The sequence below is a fragment of the Vombatus ursinus genome, unplaced genomic scaffold (genome assembly GCF_900497805.2).
Source record: "Vombatus ursinus unplaced genomic scaffold, bare-nosed wombat genome assembly UNPS02014848.1, whole genome shotgun sequence".
Lineage (NCBI taxonomy): Eukaryota > Metazoa > Chordata > Mammalia > Diprotodontia > Vombatidae > Vombatus > Vombatus ursinus.
In genome coordinates this window covers 7,766,024-7,792,032 of record NW_020954626.1, presented here as the reverse complement: position 1 = coordinate 7,792,032, position 26,009 = coordinate 7,766,024, and the positions used below count along the sequence as shown (strand labels likewise).

Below are 26,009 nucleotides of genomic sequence, written 5' to 3'. Positions count from 1 at the left end.
TGAACCAACTTTTGCATTTTTGGCATAACTCCAATCTGATCACAACATATAATCTTTGTAATATCTTGCTGTAGCTTCTTTGCCAATATTTTGTTAAATATAGTCATATTAATATTAAGGATATTGGCATGTAGTTTCTTCCTCTGTTTCATCGCTTCTTGGTTCTGGCATCAAGACTATACCTGTATCATAGAAGGAATTTGGTAGAATCCCTTATTTTCCTAATTTTGAAAACAATGTAATATCAGAATTAATTGCTCTTAGACTATTTGATGAAATTCACTTTAAATCCATTGGATTGTGAGTTTTTTTCCCCTTATGAATTAATTTATGGCTTGATCAGTTCCTTTTTCTGCTATTGGGTTATTCAAATTTTCTATTTCTGTTAATCTGTTATTTCGTATTTCTGTAAATATCCATCCATTTCATTTAAATGATTAGTTATGGGCATATAGCTGGGCAAAATAGTTTCTTTTTAAAAATAATACTTAATTTTTTCCCAATTACATGTGAAGATAAGCAAAATCGTTTTTTTAATAATATTTTTCTCAACTACATGTTAAAACAATTTTAACATTTTTTAAAGTTTTGAGTTCCAAATTCTATCCTTCCCTCCCTTCTCTCCTCCCTGAAATGGTAAGCAATCTGATATAGATTATATATGTGCAATCATGTAAAATATTTCCATATTAGTCATTTTTTATAAGAAGACTTAAAAAAGGGGAAAAAAGTGAAAAATAGTATGCTTCAGTCTGCATTCAGACAACATCAGTTCTTTCTCTGGAACATCAATAGCAGGTTTCATCATGAGTCCTATGGGGTTCTCTTGAATCATTGTATTCCTGAGAATAGCTTCATTGTACAATATTGCTGTTACTCTGTGCAATGTTTTCCTGGTTCTGCTCACTTCACTTTGCATCACTTCATGTAAGCCTTTCCAGGTTTTTCTGAAATCATTCTGCCTTTCAATTCTTATCACACAAATAATATTCCACCGCAATCATATATGTATTCCACCACAATCATATATCACAGCTTGTTTAGCCATTCCCCAATTGATGGGATCCCCTTCATTTCCAATTCTTAGCCATCACAAAAAGAACTGCTATAAATATTTTTGTACAAATAGGTCCTTTTCTCTTTTAAAAAAATCTCTTTAGGGTACAGTGCTATAAGCAAAATAGTTTTTAATAATTTCTTTTATTTTTTTCACTTCATTTGTTATGAATTCTCCCTTTTCATTTTTGATACTAGCATTTTGATTTTCCTCTCTTTTAAATCATACTCGATAATGGTATATCTGTTTTATTGTCTTCCCCCATCAAAAAACAAAAAACCTAGCTCTTAGTTTGTATTTTTAAATCAATATGGTGGGATTCTTGCTTTCAGTTTAGTTCATTTCTTCTCTGATTTTTAGAATTTCTGATTTGGTGTTTACTTGTAGTATTTTAATTTATTGCTAACCTAATATTTTTAGTTATATGCCTAATTTATTGACCTGTCCTTTCTCTTTTTCGTTCATTATTTAAATTGTTTTGTCCTTCCCCTGTTTGTCCTTCAAAGCCTTCCATAGTCTAGGCCCCTCCCCCATACCCTTTTAGTCTTCTTATGCTATACAGTTCCCACCCTCCTCCCCATACACATACTCTTCAATTCACTGGCCTCCTTCCTGTTCCTCAAAAAAGTCACTCCAACTCCCAGCATTTTCATAGGCTGTCCCTCGTGAATGGAATGTTCTCCTTCCTTGTCTCTGTTTCCTGGCTTCCTTCATTTTTTTTTGTGCATACACTTGTTCTCTTCATGACCGCATTTGAGGTTTTCTTGGCAAAGATACTGGAGTGGTTTGCCATTTCCTTCTCCAGCTCATTTTACAGATGAGAAACTGAGGCAAACAGGTTAAATGACTTGCTCAGGGTCACATGGCTAGTAAGTGTCTGAGGCCAGATTTGAACTCAGGAAGATGGAGCCCACTGCTCCATCCACTGTACATCAAGCTGCCCCACCCCCCCCTTCTTGGAGTCCTAACTAAAATCCTATTTCCCAATCCCTCTTAATTCTAGTACCTTCCCTAGGTTGATTATTTCCTGTTTATCCTGTAAATTGTTTGTACATGTTGTCTCACCCGTTGGTTTATGAGCTCCTTGAGGGCAGGGACTGTTTTTTGCCTTTCTTTGTATACCCAATGCTTTCTCAGAACAGTGCTAGCACATAGTAGGCACATAATAATTGTTTATTGATTGACAGTGTGAATCTTTGTATCTCAAATGTGTTGGTTTGTGCTTTGTAATCTTTTTCTGATTTCACATTCCATTTGGGAGATGAGTTAGGTTCCACTTATGTTAATGGTTATAAGTCTTATTTGTGTATTTTGCTGTGTTATCCTCTTCTACTTTCTCTTCACCCTCTTGCCCCTCTCCCCACCTCTCTGTTTATAAGGAGAATGCAGTGATGGAAGAGATATAGTGCATTTAATGATAGGGATCAGTCTGTTTCTCTTCTAGAACACCTCACTCAGATGCTGATCAATCTTATCCTCTCCTTTTTTTTCCCTTTTAATTCTCTTTCCCTTTTTTATCTACCTTATGTTTAAAGTTGTTTTGTTTCTGAGTACTCCCTTTTCCTCATTATTCTCCTCCATTCCTCCCTCCTTTCTACCTGTTTCCCTGTTGAGTTGAAAGTATTTCTATATCAAACTGTGTTTGTGTTCAAAAATTTTTTGCCCCAGTCAGATAAGAGTGTGAAGTTAATGTTATGCCTGTTCCCTCCTTCTCTTCCTCTATGTTTGTATATACTTCATTTTGTACTCCCTTCTATGAAGCCTTCTTTTTTCTTCCTTAGCATATTCCTTTATCCCTTACCTTTCTTCCTTTTGTTAATTCTATCAAAACAAAACAAATCTATCTCCATGCCCTCTGCTTGTCTTATTTAATTCCCTCTATGACCCTTGAAAACATTAAAATTCTGGAAGGACGCTTGATGACCAGAAGTGGGGGTGAGTATGGGCTGGGATCCTTTTGACAGGGCCATCTCAAATTTGATTGAGCTATTGACTTTCAAACCAAGCTACATAATTTTCTTTTCTAACTTTCTCACACCCTCTCAACATACTTAAACCATCTGAAACTGGCACAAAGGTACCCAGAGCAAATATCCAGAGATAGGAGGGGCTCAGATGTCCCCCATTTGTCCCCAAACCTTCTTATCTGCCTTCCATATTTTCAATCAGGCCTTTATCTTTCTAAATCTGTCAAACCCATTACTCAGACTCCTCAGCTTTCCTTTACATTTCAACCATAATACTAGATAGCTCATAAGTTATTACTCTTTACTAATATAACTCTACTGCTTTAAACAAAACAAAAGAGCTTCCTGACTTTAATCTCACAACTTAATAGATACACATCCTTGTTTCACAAGCTTGTTTATCCTTCTCTAATTATATTCACTCTGGGAGAAAGAGATACTTCAGGAATTGAATCTTATACATATGATAAGTTCAAACACTAATTTAACTGTTGCTCAGGCCATGGAATGACTACAAATTCCGATCAAAACAGCAAGATCTTACATACTTACATTGTGCTCGTGTCTTACTGACCACTTGCTGTGATTATAGAAATTTGCTATAAAAGGAAAAAGCAGGGAAATGATTATACCAAATATGACAGGGTAAAATTCCTTAGTTCTGTTTGAATTTAGTAAGAGTTTTCCAACCATGCAGTATCAATTCTACCTCATAGCCAGACTCAGTAATAGCCATGTGGGAAACATTCCTTTTCGAAGGAACACAATGGGGAAGCTGAGCCAGGAACATCCCACCTTAGGCTGAGGCTAAGGTCGTCCTCATGGTTTTTTCCCAGGTACAGTCCTCCACCTGTAATAATTCAGAATCACGTTCCCTCTGAGTAGCTTGTGGCATTTCTCTCAGATGGTGGATCATTGACTGTTGATTATTGATGGATTATTATGATCCATCAGATAACTATATAGTCCCAAGAGCCTTTCACCTCAAATAGCAAGTTTCACTAATCACAGCTTAGAGCCAGAAACAATTATTTTTACTCTCATACAGTTGCAATAAGCAATAAAAATTTACCAAGACTCACATGTATAAGAGATTTCACTTAATATCTTTCCATCTCAAATTTAAATTTGTCCTGGTGGAAAAGCCAATCGTTAGAAATCATTTTTATCTATTGTATATAAACTTGCAAATTCTCAGCAAGCCAAATTCATTGCTTGGGAACTCCATAACCCAAACAAGTTCTTTTCCCCAGGGCTGATGACCTTGCCCAGACAGATGATTTCCAGGGACCTAGCAAGTTTACAAAACAAGGGGAATTATCAGGGACCCCAGAGGAGGACTCCCTGTCTACCCCTTGATATTTTCCCTCTGGACTGGTGTAAACTACATGATTTCTAGAACTAATACAAAAGTTTGCCAAGTTGAAACTATATTATGTATTTGAAACTTGAAACAAACCTATTACCGATTAGGTGACTTCAATTTTGTTGAATGCATTTCCAAATTACCTCACACTGAAGATTAAATTCTGACTTGTCTTAGACATCAAATTAGGAGAGACATATTTCACTTAAAATGAGACCAGAATGAATTAAATTATCTTTTGGTTGTGTCCTGATACACAAAAACTTTTCCTTTAGGTGAGGCAGGAAAAGGTTAAGTGCCAGTTGTGTTCCAAAGTACAAGCTTTGAAACTTTTTCACTGACCCAACTTCCAAGTTTGCCTCTCTCTAATAAGTGAAATGAACTTCTCGTTTATCCCTCCATACTCAGAGCCTGGCTTACATAGACACTCATTCACACCACACAGAGACACAAACATAGAACAAATACAGACAGTGTGATACAGATGGGGAGAGTCCAAAAGCTCAGAAGAGTTAAAAATACCCTTCACAAATCAGACAGTTTTCTTGGTCCTCTAGATTTTATTGAGGCCAAACAAGACATTCTTTTTTAAGGTCTTGGAGACCAAGCTTTTTCCAGTGCTGTGTCCTCAGGGCAAATTGGCCCATCTTTTTGCCCATAAGCATTTAGATAGAAAGGGGGATCAATGAACTCCTGTAGCCTACTTGCTTCAACCAGCATCCTGGAGAGGGAGGAAAATGAATTGTAAATGTTCCCAAAACAAGGCATTCCTTGTCAAGAGGGAATTCTGCCAGAGCCTGTTGTAGGCTTGACCCAAAGCCCCAGCAAGCCTTTCTAGGTGCTTGAGGGGTGACCTAACTACAGGGCGAAGGGAGAGGAGGCTTACCTTGATTGGGAGAGGGCTCAAGACCTCAGACTTGCCCCATGTTGCACGCCATTAAATGATGCAGTTTAAGAGTGTAGGAACCCCAAAATACTGAGGTTCAGGGTAGAGTTTTCTGGAAAGAATTCACAGGCTTAAGCATTCTTCCAGTCAAGTGGCAAAAATTTTATTATAACACTAATATGGCAGAGAGCTCCTTAGGGAACTCGCAATCTAACAGGAGTGATGCTAAAGCCTATATAGAGAAAGTTCAGTGAGTGGTGTGCCAAGTATGCTAATTAGGTGGTGAACATACAGTTTCTATACCTTGGGCATAGGCATCATTCACTACTGGCATGGCCTGGGTAGGGTGGGGGGGTGTTTCTAAGGGGTCTGTACATCTGTACATCTGCATTTGTAACAAGACAGCCTTGGGAGTTGACGTCTGTGGCTTGACATCTGGATTGTATATGGTAACTGCAGGAATCAGTACATGGTAGTTCTGCTGGTACAAGATAGTCCTTTTCATACAAGGGAAATTCTACAGAGGTCAGCTTGTTCTTGTAGCAGGAAGAGTTAGTTTGCCTCACTGGGCCCACTCATGGGTTATTGCCAGAGATAGGGTCTTTGGGCTGGAAGAGGTATGGTCCTAAGGCTGCGGTCTAAGCACAAGCACCCCATCAGGTTTATACTCAGTACTACAGGGCATGTTATTCTGAGTGTAAGTCTTTATCTTTTGCCTTTTGTAATATGTTTTTTCCAAGCTTTCCTCTTCTTTGAAGTAGTAGCTGTGCAATCTTGTATGACACTAGCTGTGGTTCCTTATTATTTGATATCTTTCTAGCTGCATGTAGTAGTTTTTCTTTGACCTGAAAACTCTGGCTTTTTGGCATTGATATTCCTCAAAGTTTTCATTTTGAAGATTTTTTTTCAAGAAGGATTAGTGAATTCTTTCTATTTTCACTTTTTTCTCTAGTTTTAGTAGATCTGGATATTTTTCATTTATGATTTCTTGACCTATAATGTCTAAGCTTTTTCTTTTGTTATTAATTTCAGGTAGTTTGATTATTTCTCCTTTACCTATTTCCCCAGTCAGTTAGAAGTCGTTGATTTCTGTTTAGTCCATTCAGCTTTTCAGGGCTTCTGTTTCTTGAGTAAGGTTTACCAGCATCTGTTCTAAGCTCTTCTGTGCCTGTCTTTCCTCCATAGCTTTTATTTCACTTGTAATCTCTTGCTTCATTTCTTTCATGTAATCTTGTACTGTTTGAACTAAGGCATTTTATTCTCAGAGGTTCTGCCTGTAGTTCTAGAATTAGTCTCCTCTGGATTTTCCATTTAGCTGATTCTTGACTCAGTATTTCTTGATGTTTATTTTAAACCTTAGTTACCTATTTTTCTTAGTCCCAGCGCCAGGTACACCCCTTTGGTCCTGACCTTGATTTTCTAGGTATTGGATACTGTTGGCTTCCACTTCCCTTGGTATGTCTTTGCTCAGAGCTTTGGAAGACTTCAGTGTCCCAAATCTAGTTCTACCTTTAACTGGGGCTAACTCTCAATCCAGACACAAGATGGCTTCTGTCCCTGGAGGCTTCCTTGATCTGGGTGTTTGTCTCTCCCTGAACTTTTTTGATCAGGGTATTTTGTGGTTTCTGTCCTTCCTTTGACTTCTTTGATCCGAGGGCTGGTTGAGCTGCTGTCTCCCTTGGGGCTTCCCCTACAGGGTGCTGAGTGGTATTTAATTTCCCTCCTAGGTCTTTGCTGGTGAGAGTGTTGCTGACCAGAATGCTCCATTTCCCTTTTCCTAATACTTCCCCTTTCAGAGTACTGAGTGGTCTCTCTATTCCTGGGGACTTCCTTGATCAGGACTTTGCCTTGGGTTTCCCCATTTGTGATGCTGCCCCAGATTTATGGTCTATTTACCTGCATTCATGTTGCTACATTGTGTATGCATATTATATCTGCCAGTTATCAAGCACCATTCACTAGGAATGAGAAATCAGGAAAAAGTGTGAAACAGACACAGTTCAGATAGGTAGCTATAGACTGGATATGACCATAATTTTTATTATGGCTTACTCCTCAAATTCTAGTGTATATTGTATACGTTAAAGACAGATAACTACAAATACCCCTATGCACTACAGCGATGACATCAGGGAGTAGAACAAAGCCCCAAAACTATAGGTATTGTATACTCTTCCTCCAACTTCCACTCACTACCACAAAATGGTCAGTTCAGTACAAGAAACACCAGTCACATTTTCCATTATCTGGCTCCCCTGAATATCCTGGCAGAGATTTCTGTCTAAGATGGAAGTATGGCAGGTCACATAGGAGCCCACCTCTCCCATCTGTACTCCAGCAATGATTTAGAAAGAGTACAAGATTTAAAAAATGGCATATGATATGACAAAAGGGTAATGAGTAGTTCACTGGCTTGCGAATAAAGAATTACAAAATCGTAGAGCTGGGAGAGACCTCAGGGTCACTGAGTTCAGCCCATGGTTGACTAAAAATTGCTTCTGCAGCAACACCCAACAAGTGGTTGTCTACCTTCTACTCCATTGAGCTCATTTTACTTTTCCATAACTCCATTTGTTAGCAAGTTGTTTTTTTTTTTCTTGCATGAAGCCTAAATCTGTTTTTTTGCTGTCCATTGTTCCTAGTTCTGTCTGCTGGAACCAAGTAGAACAAGTGTAATTCCTCTTCCACAGTGATAACCTTTTAAATATTTGAAGATAGTAATTATACCCTCCTCAAGTCTTCTCTTCTTAGGCTAAACATCTGCATTTTCTTCAACTGATCCTCATACAGCATGGCCTTTAGTTCTCACCCTTCTGTCCACGGGCTTGTGGACTTGCTACAGCTTGCCTATGTCTTTCTTAAAATATGACACCTGAAACTAAACACAAAACTCCTGATGTAGCCTGAAAGCATAATGGAAATATTACCTCTCTTGTTCTGGACATAAGGACTGTCAGTGAAATCTAGTATAGCATTAGGTTTAGTGGCTGCCATATCATATTCTTGGCTTATATTCAGCTTGTGATTCTTTAAAACTCCTATATCTTTCTCAGACAAACCATTCTCTAGTCACACTTCCTTTATCCTGTATGAGAAACTGATATTTTGAACCAAGGGATGGAACTTTACATTTATCAATGTTAAGTGTCATCTTATTCTACTGGTCTGATTATTCTAGCCTGTTGAGATTTTTTAGGATCATCATCATCCAGCATGATATTTATCCCTCAAAGCCTCATGACATCTACAAATTTGACAAAGATGCCATCTATGTCTATATCCAAGTCAGTGATAAAAATATTGTACAGTACGTGACCTGAGGCATTCTATTAATGACACTTGCCCTTTAATGACTACTTTTAGTGTTTATCCAGTTAACTAGTTCCAAATCAATCAAACAACAAACAAATTTATTAAGCTCTAACTGTATTCCATTTACTGTGTTATATTTATCTAACTGTTATTACTGGGGATCCAAAGTAAAAACAAACAACCACATCTCTGCCATGAAGCTTACATTTTATTGGGGAAACAACATGTACACCTATCAGCAGTTACAAAATGTACACAGAATTGGGGTGGGGCAAGCAGCTGGGATGTTCAGGAAAGGCCCCATCTAGGAGTAGCCCTTGAGGCTGAGCTTCGAAGAAAGCTGGGAATTCTTAAATAGTGAGGAAGAATGTCTTTCAAGTATGAGGGATAGCCAAGACACAGAGGCAGGAGATTGAGTGTCACGTAGGAGGGACAAGTAAGCCAGAAAGAAATGAAGGCAAGTCATGTAGAATAAGCCTCTAAAGGTAGACTGGATCCAAATTGTGAAGGCCTTGCTTTAAGTTCCGGACAGAGGAATTTGTTTTTATCCTGGGGAGCCACTGGAGTTTTTAGAGAAGGGAGTGACATGGTCATGCCTTCCTCTAGCCCTGAAGTTCTGTCTGTGCAGGCACAGAGTAGGAGCCATAGTAAATATTTCCATGAAAGCTAACTGTACTGTGGCCTTTATAATCTCCTGACTTTCTGGTCTAGTAGCTCAGTACTTTAATACTTTGATGGATCTGTGATCTCACTGATGTGGTTACTCTCCCTAGTGGTCTAGATTATATACCATATAATAGCTAAAATTTGTACAGTGTCTCAAAAGTCTTAGTGTAGTTTTAAGCTTTAAACAATACCTTTCTTTTAGGCTTAGTTTTCAGCTTTAAACTATAGCTTAAAACTGTACTAAGACATTTGAGACACCCTGTATTGTTTTGTAAGGTTTACAGAGTGCTTTATAAATATTATCTCATTTGATCCTCACGTTACACCTAGACAATATTGCTATTATTATCCTCATTTTACAAATGAGGAAACTGAGGCTAAGTGACTTGCCCAGAGTGATAATGCTAGGAAGTGTCTGAGGCTGGATTTGAATTTAGGTCTTCCTGACTCCAGGTCCAGCCCTGTAACCATTGTGCCACTTCCAACCAGTCCATACATTCTCATCCTGTGCAGTTCTTGTCAACATCCTTCAAATCTTCCAAAAGAAGATCAATCAACATACTAATATCCTTCCTCTAGATCTCTTGACACTGAACACCAGTGAAGCTGGCCATCAGTTATCCCTCCCTCTCACTTTGTCTGACCCACCTCCTTTTCTGGTCATACGTTTCTGTGATGACACTTTTTACATTGCTTCTTTTGTGTATTCTTCAATTGGTAAGGCATAGAGTAATGGAAGTAGTGCTGGATTTAGGGTTGGAAGACCTGAGTCAAAATTTCTTCTTTCCTAGTTACTACCTGTGTGACACTGGACAAATTACTTGGGCCTCAGTTTCCCCAACCTCTCTGGGTCCTACTTTCCTCTCTATCAAATGAGACTGTTGGACTAGTTGACCTCTAAGGTCTCTTACATCTTTAAGTCTACTTAGATCCTAATGTATTCACACATACCATATGCCTTTCCATTTCCATTATACCTTTGAGTGAGCCTACACTTTAATTCTTCAGAGATTGTAGTATCATATTACTTGAAAGAATTTAGCATCAGGAGAACACTACTGATGTTTTAAATATTGGGCTTCTGTTTCAAGGAGAAGCTTTGGGTCATTAAAAGCACTATGCAGTTTTCCTAGTAGAGTAACCCTTTCAAAAAAGGAAATTAGCTTAGTCTGGCATTATCTCCTCTTGATGAAATAAAGCTGGCTTTTAGTGAGCACTAAGTGCTTACAAACTCTCTTCATGATAATATGTTCTAATTTTTTTCCAGTTATAGAAATCAAGCATACCCATCTGTGATTTGTAGACTACACTCTCTTCCCTTTTTTAAAAAAAATAAGAATTTGCCTTTTCTTCTGTTATTCAGGCTTTTACTGAGATCATTGACAATGGCTCCACAATCCCATCTGCCAGTTCTTTTAATATGCTAGGATATAGTTCATCTGGGTCTGGGACTTGAACTCATTCAGGACAATGTTCTTTTTTCACAGGTCTTGTGTTTCTGTTTCCTGATAACCTTTTTTGTTCTATCCTTCTTAGTCTAGAGACTGTCCTTAGAAAGAAAACAGAAGCAAAGTAAGAATGGAATAGTTTAACTTTTTTTCCCTATTACCCATTATCATCATTCCGTCTTCAACAGTGGTCCTGTCCTTTCTTTGATTATCTTCCCCATCATGAGTTTAAAAAAAAAAAACTTATCTGTTGCCCTCTGAATTTATTACCAGCCTTGGTTCTTCTTAGGCTTTGATATGATTCTTACAGGATAGTGCTACTATTAGTTGTTTATTTTTTTTTTATTTGCCCTTGTTTCCATTTTCTACATGTGTCTTTTTTACATTTGATGAATTCCCTTTACTCTTCCATGTTGTTCCCTTCAAGCAGCTCCACCTTTTCCTTCCCGTCTTTTTGTCTTCAGAATTCTATTTTTGATCTTTCTTGGGACCATTTCCTTTTCAAAATATTAAGCCATTGGATATTACTTTTCCTTTCTCTGGGACGCTTTACAATCTGCTCACCAAAAATTTAGAATCCCAGTTCCTCTTGTCATTTCATTTAGTTCTCAAAGGATAAAATTTTCATTGAGTTGTATAAAGGAGTGCTGTTTGTCAACTTGACATAAACATCATAGAAGTCTACTTTCTTCTCAGGATATGTATTTGGGATGTTATGGAAAATCCCTGAGACTTGTCAAACCTGACAACCTCTACCTACTTTTAGTGATTCAAATGATGCCATCAGGAGAAACCTAGAAAATACTGCTAAGGAGTAGGAAGTACTTGGAGGGGAGGGACCTGAAGACCTCAGTTGCACAAGCAGCATTTTTATTTACTCCTGCTTATTGAAGTTAAGGGATTCATAAAAGAGAGGCAGATCTGAGAAGTGGATAGCTGGCTAAGAATGGTCTCTGAGAATGAGATTTATATTTTGGGGCCATGACTATTTTTCACATAGGAATGAGGAACTGTATTATACTTAGAAAGGGTTGACAAAACTCTAGATATCAGGAGAATTAGGAAAGGCTTCCTTGAGAAAGTAGATCTTAAGCCCAGTCTTGAAGGAAGTAAAGCACTCTGCAGTGTGCACGTGAGTAAAGAGGACATTCTGGGCATGGGGAATAGAGTCTGGCATTTGATGAACAGCAAGAAACCTCATTTGGTTGGACCCAAGAGTGTTGAAGTGGGTGGGAGCTGCACAATGGGGATGGGAAGAAGTCCTGGAGGTCATAGGAAGGTGAAGAGTAGGTTTTGAAATTATACAAGGATATGAAAGAGAAGCCAAAGATGTTGTGATCAATGGGAAAGCTCTGAGTTCAAGATCATTGACCTTTTAAATTCTGAGTTCACTAAGTTAAAACAAAAAAAAAAAATCTTTCTGTATAGGAAGATAGATTTTCTGCTTTTACTTTCAAAACTCAAAATTTACTTTAGAAGCTGAGCTTTATTTTCCTCTGGGTTTTGTTGTTGTTGTTGTTGGGGTTTTTTTTTTTGAGATTTCTCATAGAGAGAGAACAGTGTCTTAAATTTTACCCACCCGGTGTAGTGGCACAAGCTCTGTGATTCCCAGCTTCCTGCAAGAATGGAGCTGAGAAGCTCTGAAATGCAGATGGCAATGGCCCACAGTGTGGCATCCATGTGGTTAGCCCCTGGGAGCAGGAGACCATCAGGTTGCTTGAGGAAAGGCAAATGGCCCAGGTGGGAAGTGGAACAGGTCAAAGCCCCAGAGCCAGTCAGTGAGGGTGGTGAGTGGCATTGGTACTTCTAACCTTGGACAAGGTAGAGAGACTACTCTTTTAAAAAAGGGAAGAAAAGAAATTTCACTTCTGAACCTCTAGAGAATCTTTAGAGGCCAGTTTACTAGCTCTACATGTAGTTTTATTTTTGCATTTGCAAAAGCTTCTCTATTACCTTACTTGTATTTTTTGAGAGATGAGGACAGCTTCATTCCACAATGCCATAAAGTTTTTTGTTTTTCTTGTTTTTTGTGGTAGGAGGATTTTTCCCTAAATCGAATTCAGTTTTTTGCTTATTTTAGTGGATCCTAATGGGGCTGAATGCAAACCAACCAAAAAGACTCCCATAAAAGCAAATCCTTAGCTGGGGGAAAAAAGAAACTTTCAGTAAAAATGGATTAAATGTAATCTCCCTTGTAACACAAATGTGTAAAAGGAAATTGTAGCAATTACTAAGAAAACATTTTCCCCGTCTTGAGGCAATTTTATCTTAAAGGGACTCTAGGGAAACTCAGAAAACTTTTAAAAGTATCATTTAATCTTATGCCATTGTTATGCTCTCCTAGAGGTAAAATGCAATTTAGTTTGCCTGTAATTGAGAAAATATGACTTCAGTGTTTACTGAAATACCGAGAAGCAAATTATTAGCGTAACTTATTTAACTGATTGCAGTTCTGTCTTTGGAGGGGAGAGTGGGAATTCCCAACCCTCTAGATTTAAAAGAATAAAATAAAAAGGGCTAAACTTTGCTAAATTTATATTAAATGTTTTGGAATTTCTTTGTAAGAATTGGGGAAGAGAGGGGAAGATTCTCCTGAAATCCTTTCTTTATCTTATTTTCCATAATGGAAAAACCTTGACTTCCTATTTTCGGAAAGTGGAAAGTATTTATCTTTGTCAGCAGCCGAACTCCCTTCCGCACTGTGATTCTCTGGCTGTGGGGATCAGAACTCCTTAGAAAATGCTCCAAGGCATACAGTGACCAATAGAGCCTGGAGTCATACCACAAAATGACTTTCACAATCCATGAATCAGCAAAGATCAATCAATCCGTGGTAAAACATCCCTCTTTCACTTCCCCCTCCCAACCAGAACAGGTCAGGATGGAAAGCCCCCTGATCAGAGGATCAGGGGGCTGATTTAAGACCTCTGAGCGGTCTTAAATATGGGGCTTCCTCTTCTAATTCCTCCCAGTTCCCCCTCCCTTTGGCTAAAGGGGTCATAGTTTGGTCACCTGGCTCTGTACTCACACCCTTACCTGAGGGGCACCAGGGTTCCAACCAGCTCATTCTTCTGAGAAATTCTGGTGAGCCCCAGTTGTTTTAGGGTTCTTTTTGGGAGAGTTCTAGGAGCATTCTTAAAACCAAACTATGCTCAATAGACCCTGGGGAGGTCTTGTAACCTTCCAAGCCACAAAGAGTAGATGAAATATGAAACCCCTTCAAAACTGTCCCCTCCATGCACACTTGGGTCGCATATAAAATCATACTTAGCACGACCATAGAGATGGAGCTCTTTTTATCTAAGCAAATCAAGCCTAATGAAAAACAAAACAAACAATGTAGCAGTGGAAGATCAGCATAAATCTCGTTACCTCTGTCCTCCACCTGTGCCACTCCATCTCCAAACTGCAAGTGTCTCATACCTTGATCTCAAATCTTGTGTGTTTTTCCTCCATTTTGTCCAGAGCTGAGATGAAAAAACTGCAATTCTCAAGATGCCCAACTTCATTAAAAAAAAAAAAAGGAAAAACAGTCCCTACCCTCAGTGTACTAATACTTGCATTCTAATTATTTCATTGACCTGAAGGTTGAGTTTTTTCTCTCCTGAAATCAAACTCAGTTTTTGTTTGTTTGTTTTAATGGATCCTAAGGGAGGTGAATTTGAACACTCCAACCTATCTTATTCCTTCAGGAATAAATAGATTAAATGTGGAAAGTTTGAAAAGTTTTGTATACTCCCTGATAACAAAAAGACAGGATATAACCCTGAGTGATTCCTACATGATCCTTACATATGAAGATATTTGCAATCCCTTTGAGCCTGGATTATAACCTAAAAACACTAGCTGTAAATAGTGACATTTACATTTTTGTAACTTAAAATATATTTTAAAAAACCCTACTGTACAAAGGTCTTTAACTTTTCTACTTGTGGAATGTGATCCTGGGACTGATGAAAAAAGACACCATGAAAAGAGTTGCTATAAATATTTTTATTTTGTACATATAGATCCTTCTCCTTTTATCTTTTTGGGATTACAGACCTAGTAGTGGTAAAGGTGTAAAGGCATCTTGAAAAAACTGAAAAGCCCTCTTAATGACTTTTCCTGCATCTCCAAACCTTTTTTCTGGCTTTATTAATAATAAACACAGTTTTGGGTAGTTTTGTTTTTCATATGATTAATTATGTTGTTTCCCTTAGCACTGAATTCTTCTTTGATTCTTGGTATGTATGGACCTTGATCATAGTGAACCAAATACATTTTCAGGATAAAAACACCACAGTATGTATTTTTCCCTCTTTACCTATAAAGATAAAATTTCTTCATTCCAGAAAGTTAAATTGTAAAAGGTTACGGTACATTTTAAGATGGTTATTCCTTAAGTTATGTTTGGACTAGAAAGTGGGAACATGAAATAACCCATTTTTCCATGATAGAAACGTGATTCTGAAATAGCCAGATGTATGAAGGAAGAACATGAGAGATACACGAAAGAACAGAACGAAGCAGAAGTTAGACATCACAAAGAGAAAATCCAGTACCAGCGGGACTTGGAGCAACAGCTTGAAGATCAAGAGAGAAAGAAGCAAGAAGCTTACGAAGAATTATTACGAGAGAAACTCATGGTAGATGAAATTGTTAGAAAGGTCTACGAAGAAGACCAAATGTGAGTGTAGCCAGCCTTTTCTATGTAACACTCTGCACCTTTGTGATCGACTCAGGGTTTATTTATTTTTATTGTATAATTGAGTTACTTTTGAAATTATCGCCACCTCAATTTTGGGTCATTTTGGGTCAGTGAATTTTTTTGACAGGTAACCTTACTCTGTAGTTCAGTCAAGAAGGGATGGTGGCTTCTGTTTTCTGAAACGAGTAGGACACATCATGAGTAGATTTTGGAGTACAAATGTATGAAGCATTTTACCAACATCAAAATATTGGTCTGTCACAGTAGATTTAGATAAATTACAAATATGGAGATACTTGGGAAATCAAAGATCTTCTTTTCCATTTCACCAAATGAAATTCACATTTCATTAAAAGTCAAAGAGAAACTTTTTTAAAACATATTTTATATTTAGCCATCATATTTGTCACTAGAAATATTAACCTTTTGGGTACATTCTTTAGGGAAAGACAGCAGCAATTAGAAAGAATGGCTGCAACTCACAGATACATAGAAGAATTTAAAAAAGAGCAAGCTCTGTGGAGAATGAAGAAGCGTGAAGAAATGGAGGAAGAAAACAGGAAAATCTTAGAGTTTGCTACTGTGCAGCGGCAGAGAGAAGAAGACCGGGTGGCCCAAGCCCAAAAGCTTGAGGAAAAAAGGCAGCAGTACAAGAATTTGGTATTTATATACTTGGCTTTAAAAATTAGAAAAATTATATAAAATGTGTGTTGAGTCTTATAACAATATTTTTTTTATTTTTTTTTCGTAGATTGCCCAGCACTTGGCAAAAATACAGCAGCAGCAGGATGATATGGAGCAAGTGAGACTAGATTTATATGAGATAGAACAAGCTGAGTTAGATAGAAAGAAGATCCAGGTAGGTGTTGAAAGTTGCCAAAATGAGCAGTACAGACCATAACATTCTCTAGAGATTTTTGTTGTTGTTCGGTCTTTTCAGTCATGTCCAACTCTTCCTGACCGAATTTGGGGTTTTCTTGGCAAAGATACTGGAGTGGTTTGCCATTTCCTTCTCCAGATCATTTTACAGATGAGGAAACTAAGGCAAACAGGGTTAACTGACTTGCCCAGCTTCACACAGTTAGTAAATATCTGAGGCCACATTTGAACTCAGTAAGATGAGTCTCCTTGAGCTCAGGCTCAGCACTCTAGAGATAAAAACAGTTAAATTGCATTATTAGTAGGCCATGTTATTTTATCGTAAATCAGGATATACTATGTAAATGGCCTGTTGGACATTTTAATCACTTGTCCACATAACACCTACTCTTTATGTCCCTAGGCACCATGCTAGCCATTTATGATATTTATAATTAATTGTAGCAGAAATCTTAAGAAGTAGGGAATTTAAAATGCAGAGCATATAAGCATATTTGCTAATGTGAAACTAAAATATGGTGTTGCTTCTCAAATAGAGTAACCACTTTTATTTTGACTCCACGACCCTGGATTTTAAATTTATCTTCTGGTTTTAAGGACTCTGCTGATCCAACCATTGGCTCTAAAATAGAAGGGACGATGCTAACCGTAGCAGATAGCCAATGAAACATTGCCATTTTTCTAGGAAGCCATCTATTTTCCCGTGACTTAGAAATAAATTGTATAATTGTTAAAGTGTAATAGTAGCTAGCTAGAGTCAGCTCTTGCCCTATCTGAATGTTTTAGTGATTTCAGTGTGATATGGAGACGAAAGGACTTGTTTGACTCACTGCAGTGACCCCCTCTCTTCTACACTCTTACCACCTATCTCATATATCTCTAAGTCAGTGGTTATTTTGTACTTCATCATTTTCCACCATCAGCTAATGTCTTACTCGCACATTTCATTGATGGGATAATGTTAGTGGGATAGTTGTCTTTTAACTAGCAGACAGTCAGTTCATCTCCGGTACATGGAGTTGTAATGAACATTTTCTATCAGTGATCTAGTTGCCTACAATTATATAATCACCAGTTATATAGTAGTCTCTGTTTATCACATGAGAAAATCCTTTAAGAAGTCAGATAAATATTAACTGTCTTATTCAAAAAATTTCAGTGACTCTTGCATTTAGGCTGCATTAGGAGTATAAGAAAAACTTAGGATTTCTTTTTTTCTGACCATTTCTAATTTTCCCAATTTTTACATCACTTATTGATATGCTTTTGTGTTAAGTATAGAAAGGTTCCAAGAACTAGAGACCAAGAGCTCATCCTGTTCCAGATATAGGCTACATTCTGGGGGGGGGGGGTGGATGGAACCTTGTTAAATTTATTTTAAAACATTGCACTATTCAACAGGTGTTTGTTATAAATGTATATATCTGTATGCATGAGAAATCATTATGGTTCTCAGCCCTCCAGTCCCACAAGCTTAGGAACATAAGGTATTGAAATGCATGTTTCCAAGGCGGGTAGAGGTATGGGAAGCAAAGGTAGCAGAATGCATGCAAACTTGTGCCTTGCAAATTGAGAATGTGCAGGAATTGAGCTTTGAGCAAGCTAGAGGGGTACTGATCCAAAGAGTGCTGAGGTAGATAAAGGGAAAGAGAAGAATCAGCCATAGTCTTCATACAGTTTAAATTAGAGAGCCTGAGCCATAAAGATATACTTAGTTGAAGGAAAGTACCCCAAATAAAATAAAGAACTGCTCACTTAGAGCTAGTGATTAGAACAGGAAAAAACTACCTATCTTCTTCATGTAAGACATGGGCTCTACTTGAAAGAAAAAGAAAAGCCAATCCGTGGTTAATGAACAGTTTTCTGTTTCAACAACCTGAAGAAAAACAAGAAGAGATCAGGAAAAAGCATTTGAGGAGTAATGAGGTGGGAGAGGGAAGAAAATAAGCATTTATATAGCACCTGCTATGTGTCAGGCACTGTGCTAAGGACTTTATTCATTTGATCCTCACCCAACCTGTTGAGGTGCTGTTATTATATCCATTTTACAACAGAGAAAACTAAGTGGCTTGCCCAGGGTCATACAGGTAGTAAGTATATGAGGTCAAATCTGAACTCAGGTCCTCCTGACTCCAGGCCCAGCATGCTATCCACTTTACTACCTAGCTGCCAAGGGAGCAGAGTCAGAGTCCTTGAGTATAGGGAATTTCCTGAAGCTTGGCCTGCTTTGCTTGATGTTATTTTGCCTTCACATTTAGTGGGTAATAGCAGAAAACTGAGAATAGAGACATGTTGGAAAGAGAGGATACTTCTTGATGAGTCCTTAAAAGAAATTTTGGCAAATTCTATATATTTGCTCAATTGATGATTTCATAAAGGTTTTTATGATTTAGTATCATTAAGAAGGAACTCTAGAGATGAACTTGTCCAATCATCTCATTCCACAAATGAGGAAACTGTGGAATAGTTTAAGTGATTTGTCCAGGGTCACAAAATGATTGAATAGCAGAACTGAGGTGTAAATGCAGGTCTTTTGACACCAGATCCCATGTTTTTTCCACTACTGCAGGCTTGCCTTGTAATACTACACTGTTAAAAATGTTTGGTTGAGAAGTGGCATGCCCCTGGGATATGCCATCCAAGAGTAGGTTGTAATCCATCAGCCAATCCAAGGGGCTATAACTGAGTTCACAACTAGATTTCTCTGAACAAAGTTGCTTTAAGTGGAGTTAAGTGTCTGAGAGTTCCATCTTGTGGCAAGAATGGATAATTACTCTGGTATCTGGTCCACATCCAGGAAGGAAGAGCTATGCAATGTTGTTTTTATAAGAATCTCACAGTTTGTGACTAGCCAACAAAATTAGTTAGAACTTCCTTCTTAGAGCATTAAAAAAAACTAGTGGAAAAGCACAGATAGCTTCTTTCCCAATCCAAGTCTTAACTTTACCCGTGTAATACTCTTTCCATTTTAATAGGAAAATTTATAATCATTTATGTGTAAAGATATAGTGATTACAACCAGCTCTCTGCATTTTTAGTACCTTCATATTGCAGGAACTTCTCTGTCCCAGACATACCTAAAAAGTATATTAAATCTTTCATCTTAAATGCTCTTCAATAGTAATCCGAAGATTTATATTTATATAGTGATTTATAACTACAGATATTAGATTAACCCTGTGAAATAGGTAGTGCTAGTAACATTATCTCCACTTTACAGATGAGGAAGTTGAGGCCTAGAAAGATTATGAGTTGCCTCTTTACTCTTTCCTGAGCTCCAGGGTGACATTACCTCCTTCCTTATAGCCTACGTTTTGAATTGGATGTCCTCCAGGCATCTTTAATTAAACATGTCCATGAGAGAGCTCCTCTACCTTCCCACTCTTCTGAACTCCTCTGTTATCATCCTGGCCTGTTATTGTTATTGTGACTGGTCATCCAGTCACCTGGCTTTGTGTCACCCTTGATATCTCACCTTTCCTCACCTCGTGGATCCACTCATTTGCCAAAACTTGTCTTCTGTACCTCCACCACACACTCACACAGCCACACCCCAGCACAGACCTCCATCACTTCTTTGTTGGTCTAATGCAGTAGCCTCCTACTTAGTCTCCCTGCTGGCCCACTCCATTCTTCACATAGCTAACAACGTGATTTTTCTAAAGTGCCAGTGTGGACATCTGCCCCTCGATAACTCCAATGGTTCCATACTACTTCTAGGGTCAAATATAAACTCCTGTCAGTGATTTAAAGCTCTTCACAACTAAACGCCTTCTTACCATTCTAGCCTTATTATGCTGTGTGCTCCGTGGTGCGGCTCTGCTGGCTTCCTCGATATTCCTCGCACTCAGTGCTCTGGCCCCTGTCTCCTTGCCTTTATACTGGCTGTTCTCCATGCCTTCAATGGTGTTCTTCCTTGACTCTGTCTCTTTTAATTCCTTTGATTCTTTCTAAAATCAGCTTTACCATCACCTTCTTACATGAAGCCCTTCCTAATACTACTGGTACTACTGCTACCCTCCCTCCCCAAACTTCTATATATATTGCCCACACACATGCCTGTGTTCATGTGTATATATGTGCATGTGTATATACAGGTATATGTGTATATGCATTGTGCATACATGTATACATACATAAATACAAGTTGTCTCCCCCATTAGAAAGGCTCCTCAAAGACAAGAACTATTTGATTTTTGTATATGTGTCTCGGCATTTAGCATAGTTCCTGGTACTTCATAAGTACTTAATACATGCTTTTTGATTGATTTATTGCCCAGAGTCACACAGAGAATGAATCGTGGAGCCAGAACTCAAATTTAGGGCCCCCAGGCTCTGGCTTGCACTTTTCCCACTACTGGGGCAGCTATAGCATTGCCATGAAATCATATGGAAGTTGGGAAAAATCCAATTCTCATTTTATCTGAAATCTCCTTATTTTTAGTTAGAGACAGTCTGTTATCAGAACATAAAGTTATATATCTAGGATTAAGTGTTGGAGAATGGCACTTTTCAATCCAGAGTCCAAGATTATTTCCACTGTAAATTCCACAAAGATTTATTGAACAACTTCTAGAAGTTTCCAGTATCCAAAAAAATATGGACTATAAACACTGGGTGTTTACAGTTTAAATGGACAGAGAAGATAGTCATATATAAAATGGTTAAATAACAAAACAAAGCAACATATATATGCATAAATCCACAAATCAGTGACACAAATTATTTCAGAAGAGGAAAAGATCCGTAGTGTGGGCTCAAGTTATAGGAGAAGGAGTCATAGAGAGATTATCATTTGAAAGGGACCCGAAGGGTGAGTAGCATTTGATTAGGTGAAAAGGTGTGGAAAGAACATTGCCGGCAGGGGAAAACAACTTGTAAAAAGGTGTTGAGGTAGGAATTTAACATAGTGTGTTTGAGACTATTAAAAAGACTCTTATGGCTAGAGCAGAGCCTGAAGTAGAGAACTGGACCTGGCATCAGGTAGGCCTGAGTTCAAAATCAGCCTAAGATACTGTGTTACACTGAGCAAGTTGCTTAACCTTTCTATGCCTTATCTGTAAAATTGGAATAATGCTAACACTGACCTAGGGTTGTTGTGAGGATAAAAGGGCATATTTGTAAATTGCTTTGCACACTTTAAAGTGTTATATAAATGCTAGCTAATATTATTATTATTAGCAGAAGGTTCATGTTCAGGTACAGTGGGGAAAAAAGGTTGGCTAGAGTAGGGGAAGATTATGAAGGTGCTTGAAACTTGTATGAAATTGTTGTTTATATGTTAGTTCTCTAGAAGGCTGCCCTTCATAGGCTCAGGGCAAATAAACAAAATTAGAATTTTTAAATAAATACCAGGGAAATTAAAGAAAACATTTATGTTCCCTCAGATAGGCCCGATATTATGCATTAAAAGATACGATGCATTAAATAGCCATGTTTTTTTCCCAGAGTGCTTGATTTCAGTTTGCTATTATATACTGAGCTGAAAACTTCCATTTGCAAGTCATATTTTTTAAAGTTGTGGAATTAAGCTTTTAATGTTACTCTTACTGTCTTCTTTTAGGAAGAAATCGAAAACAAAATCAAAAAGCGTGAAGAGCTGCAAAGAAATTTTGCCGAACAAACAGCTTTCAAAGAGTTGGTCCTTCAGGCTGCCAGGGAGGAAGAAGAAGTCTTCAGACAGAATGCGATGGCGAAGTTTGCTGAGGATGACCGGATTGAATTAATGAATGCTCGCAAACAAAGGCTGAAGCAGTACGAACACAGGAAAGCTACAGAAAAACTTATTCAAGAACGTCGGGAACAGTTCCTTGCAGACAAGGTAGGCATGCTGTTCTTTCTGGTCTCGCTGTCTTGTCATCAGTATTAAATAAGGAAATAAGGGAAGAGGAGGTTATGTCTGTTCCACTTATGATACATTTAGATAATACATACTCCCACAGATTAAGTGAGAAAGAAAAAATGATCTCAAAGTAATAAAATAGGCTACTACCATTTCCTATAGCATTTGTATGTATCATTATCTCACTCAAACCACACGAGTATCTTTTTAGCTCAACCTTCCCTTGCCTGTACTTTTTATTATGAAGGTTTATATGGTATCCGGGGAAATGAGAGGCTTGTAAAAAGATGGGTTGTTAGAACAGTCAGTCCTAAACTCCACAAAATTGCTCAACTCTCCATTTACTTTCTTTTCACCTACATTGAGAGCACCCTACCAAACTTTGTACTCCCAATGTGGATGAAACAAAGTAGAAATGAAAAAAAAAAACCTCCCACATTATTTTTAAAGTAATAGTGGCATGGATTTAGGAAGAATATTTATTCTTGGATCAAGAAAAGGATTAAGATAGAAAGCAAATCTAGGAGTAAATATTTACTTATCTATATAAAGACAGGATAGTACCTGGGGCTCAGTGCTGGGACTGGTATAATTTGGCATTTTGATACCTTTTTAAAAGGATGGGCAGACTAAGCATCTTAAGCTTGCAGGTGACACTTAGCCCTTTGGGATAGTGAAATGCCAAACTGATGGTAATAAACTAGAGTAAGCTCTCACAAGACTATGTGAGTGAACAGATAAATAGCACATGAGCTTAAATGTATGAGGATGAGGCTGGGGATGTTGTAGAAAGTGAGGTATAATTGGTATGAGATAGCCAGTGAAGTACTCTCTAGTCCTAAAATTCTTTGATTTTTTTTTTATTAAATCTGGGGGGTGGGTATCCAAATTATACTACAATAAGGATAGGATCTGCAATTTCCCTAAGAAAGGGATACAGGAATTATTATAGATTATTGGAGTGGACACATTGCCTTTTCATTGTTTCAGAGCTTATCTGCTGAACATGGTCCCATCCTTGGACTTTGGGCTCCAGTTATTCTTCTTTAGGAAACTGAGCTCATACAGGCAGATGGACTCCATAGAGAATGTTACCTACTTGCCTGGTGCCTTTCTGATGCCTTTTCTTCAACCAATATTTGTCCAGCAAGTCACTCAGACTTACTAGTGGTCTCTGCTGGTCTCTGGGGAGGTCAGGGGTGAGGTGTGTGTGGTACTAACCAAGTATAAGACATGTATAAGACCCTTTTCTTGTTCTCAAAGAGCTTGCAATCTTATTGAATAGAAAAGGCCAACACAGAAACTGTAATACTAAAATATAAAACAAAATGAGCATGCTTAAGTACTAAAATTAGTGGTAGGGTGGATGCTATCTGAATTCAGAGAAGAAAAAGATACAAGTGAGCAGATGGGTTAGGGAAATTTTCTTGGTGCAGGTAGAATTTTCATTATCCTTGAATGGTGGTTAGGATTTAGATGATTGTAGAGTAGGGACGAGGAGACAAACACATGAGCAAAGATTCAGAGGTAGACTTGAGCTTGTCGTCTTTGGAGCCTGGCTTGGCTGGAGCTGGAGGCTTGGAGGCAGCATAGGGTTATCAAAAAAGTACTAGATTTAAAATTGTAAGACTTGGGTTTGAATTCTGCCAGGAAAACTGGAAAGAAGTCTGACAGAAGTTAGATTTAGACCAGCATTTTCCATCACATATACCATAACAAGCACAAAATGGGCAAGTGATCTGAATATTAAAGGTCATACCTTAAAAAATTTAGAAGAAAACAAGATCGGATACCTTTCATAATTATTGCCTGGGGAAGAAGTTCTTAACCAAACAAGGAAGTGATCTTAAGAAGTGATCTTAAAAGTCAAAATAGGTTATTTTGATTGCATGAAATTGAAAAGCTTTTGCATAAATAAAGTCAGTGAAGCTCAGGTAAGAAGAGGAGCTGTCACTTGGGGCAACAAAACCTTTGCATCAATATCTCTCGTAAGGGTGTGGTATCCATGATATATAGGAAACTAATGCAAATATATAAAACTAAGAGTTATTCCTCGTTAGATAAGTAGTCAAAGAATATAAGCAATTCACGAAAGAAAAATTGAAAATTATTTACAGTCATATAAAATATTGCTAATTATCTCTAGTAACAAGAAACACAACTCTCAACTTTCATCTTATGCCCAGCACACTGGCAAATATGACAAAAGATGTAAGTTCAGTGTTGGAAGCAATTTGAAAAGCAGGCGCACTATACACCATTGGTGAAACAGTGCATCAGTGCAACCATTCTGGAATGCAGTTAGCAATTATGTTTTTAAAAAGTGATTAAAATATCCTTATCCTTTGACCCAAAAATCTCACTTCCAGACACATTACCCAAAAAAGTTAAAGATAGGTCTCATGTACACCAAAATATTCATAGCAATACTTTTTATGATAGCAAAGAATTAGAAACAAAGTAGATGCACATCAGTTGAAGAACTGCTAAACAAATCACATTATATAAATATAATGAATATATACTATGCTGTGAGAAGCGATGATTGTGGAGATTCAGAGAAGCATGAGAAGACACAAAAACTGATGAAAGTAGAGTAAGCAAAACCAGGAAAATAAGATACACAGTAACTACTACAAAGTACATGGAAAGAACTGAAAAACCTTGAGAGTTGTATAACGTGTAACGATCAAGCTTTCTCCCTTCTTTGCAGAGGTGGAGGCTGACCCTAAGAGTAGAGTTTGCTGTCACACTTGATTGATGTTCTGGTCAGTTTTGCTGAACTGACTGCCTTTTTTAAAAAATTCTTTCTAGTAAGGGATGGTTTACTAGGTGGAGGTAGAGAGAAAGAGATATTCAGAAATGGTGATGTAAAACAAAACATAAACACGTTAAAAAAAATTTTACCTTAAAGAACAGGGTCACAGGAGAGAATAGAAAAAAACAGAGGGTGGGATAGGATGGAGAGAAATAGTTTTTCACAATATGACTATTATGGAAGTGTTTCGCATGACTATACACGTAGTCATATATTGAATTGCTTGCCTTCTCAATGAGGGTGGGTGAGGAGGGAGGGAGGAAGGGAGAGAATTTGGAACTCAAAGTTTTAAAAACAAATGTTAAAAATTGTTTTCACATGTAACTGGGAAATAAGATACTCAGGTCTTCCTGACTACAGGCTTCAGTGCTCTATCCACTGTACCACCTACTTGCACCAAATTCTAAATCTGTATGGTATCTATGGTGCATCTCTACCTGGAAGACCCGCCAACACCTCAAATGTCTAAAATCAAGCTTGTACTTTTTCCTTTTAAACACGTTCTCCTTTCTGACTTTGCTGATAAATGGGGTATAGAAATCTATCCTGCCCTACAGGAAAATAGAAGGGGAAGGGGATGATAGAAGGGAGGGTAGACTGGGGGAAGGAATAGTCAGAATGCACGCTGTCTTGGGGTGGGGTGAGGGGAGAGATGGGGAGAAAATTTGGAACTCAAAATCTTGTGGAAGTGAATGTTGAAAATTAAAAATTAATTAATTAAAAAAATTTTAAAACATTTACCTCAGAGAGAATAGCAAAAACTGATTGCATTTCCAGGAACGTGAATTTGAAGAAATCAGGTTACAGCAGCAAAGAGAAGGTGGTATTAATGCAATTATCGAAGAAGAACGACAAAAACTTCTCAAAGAGCATGCTGCAAATCTACTGGGCTATCTTCCCAAAGTAAGTGAAATTTACGTAAAGGTAAATGAGTATGTCATTTTGGAGGCAGAGAGGTATAGGAAAAAGAACACTGAACTGGGAGTCAGGAGACCAGGTAACTCATCGAACTCAGCCTGGAACACGTCTGTATTCTGGCCACTAATGAGTGTGCGACCTTAGCCTCTCCAGGCCTTCA

At 37.9% G+C, this 26,009-nt stretch overlaps 1 protein-coding gene across 2 annotated transcripts in view; it reads left to right on the top strand.

Annotated features, from left to right (window-relative positions):
• The window catches only part of MNS1 (meiosis specific nuclear structural 1), a 56,147-nt gene that overhangs the window by 10,302 nt on the left and 19,836 nt on the right, over positions 1–26,009 (top strand). For both annotated transcript variants that reach the window (XR_003567197.1, XM_027840875.1), the window contains exons 5-9: positions 15,142–15,371; positions 15,836–16,052; positions 16,144–16,251; positions 21,835–22,092; positions 25,709–25,834. Coding sequence is in view for 1 of the 2 variants with exons in the window: in XM_027840875.1 (XP_027696676.1) it covers positions 15,142–15,371; positions 15,836–16,052; positions 16,144–16,251; positions 21,835–22,092; positions 25,709–25,834 (939 nt within the window). In the remaining variant the exon portion in view is untranslated. The remainder of the gene's footprint in view (positions 1–15,141; positions 15,372–15,835; positions 16,053–16,143; positions 16,252–21,834; positions 22,093–25,708; positions 25,835–26,009) is intronic.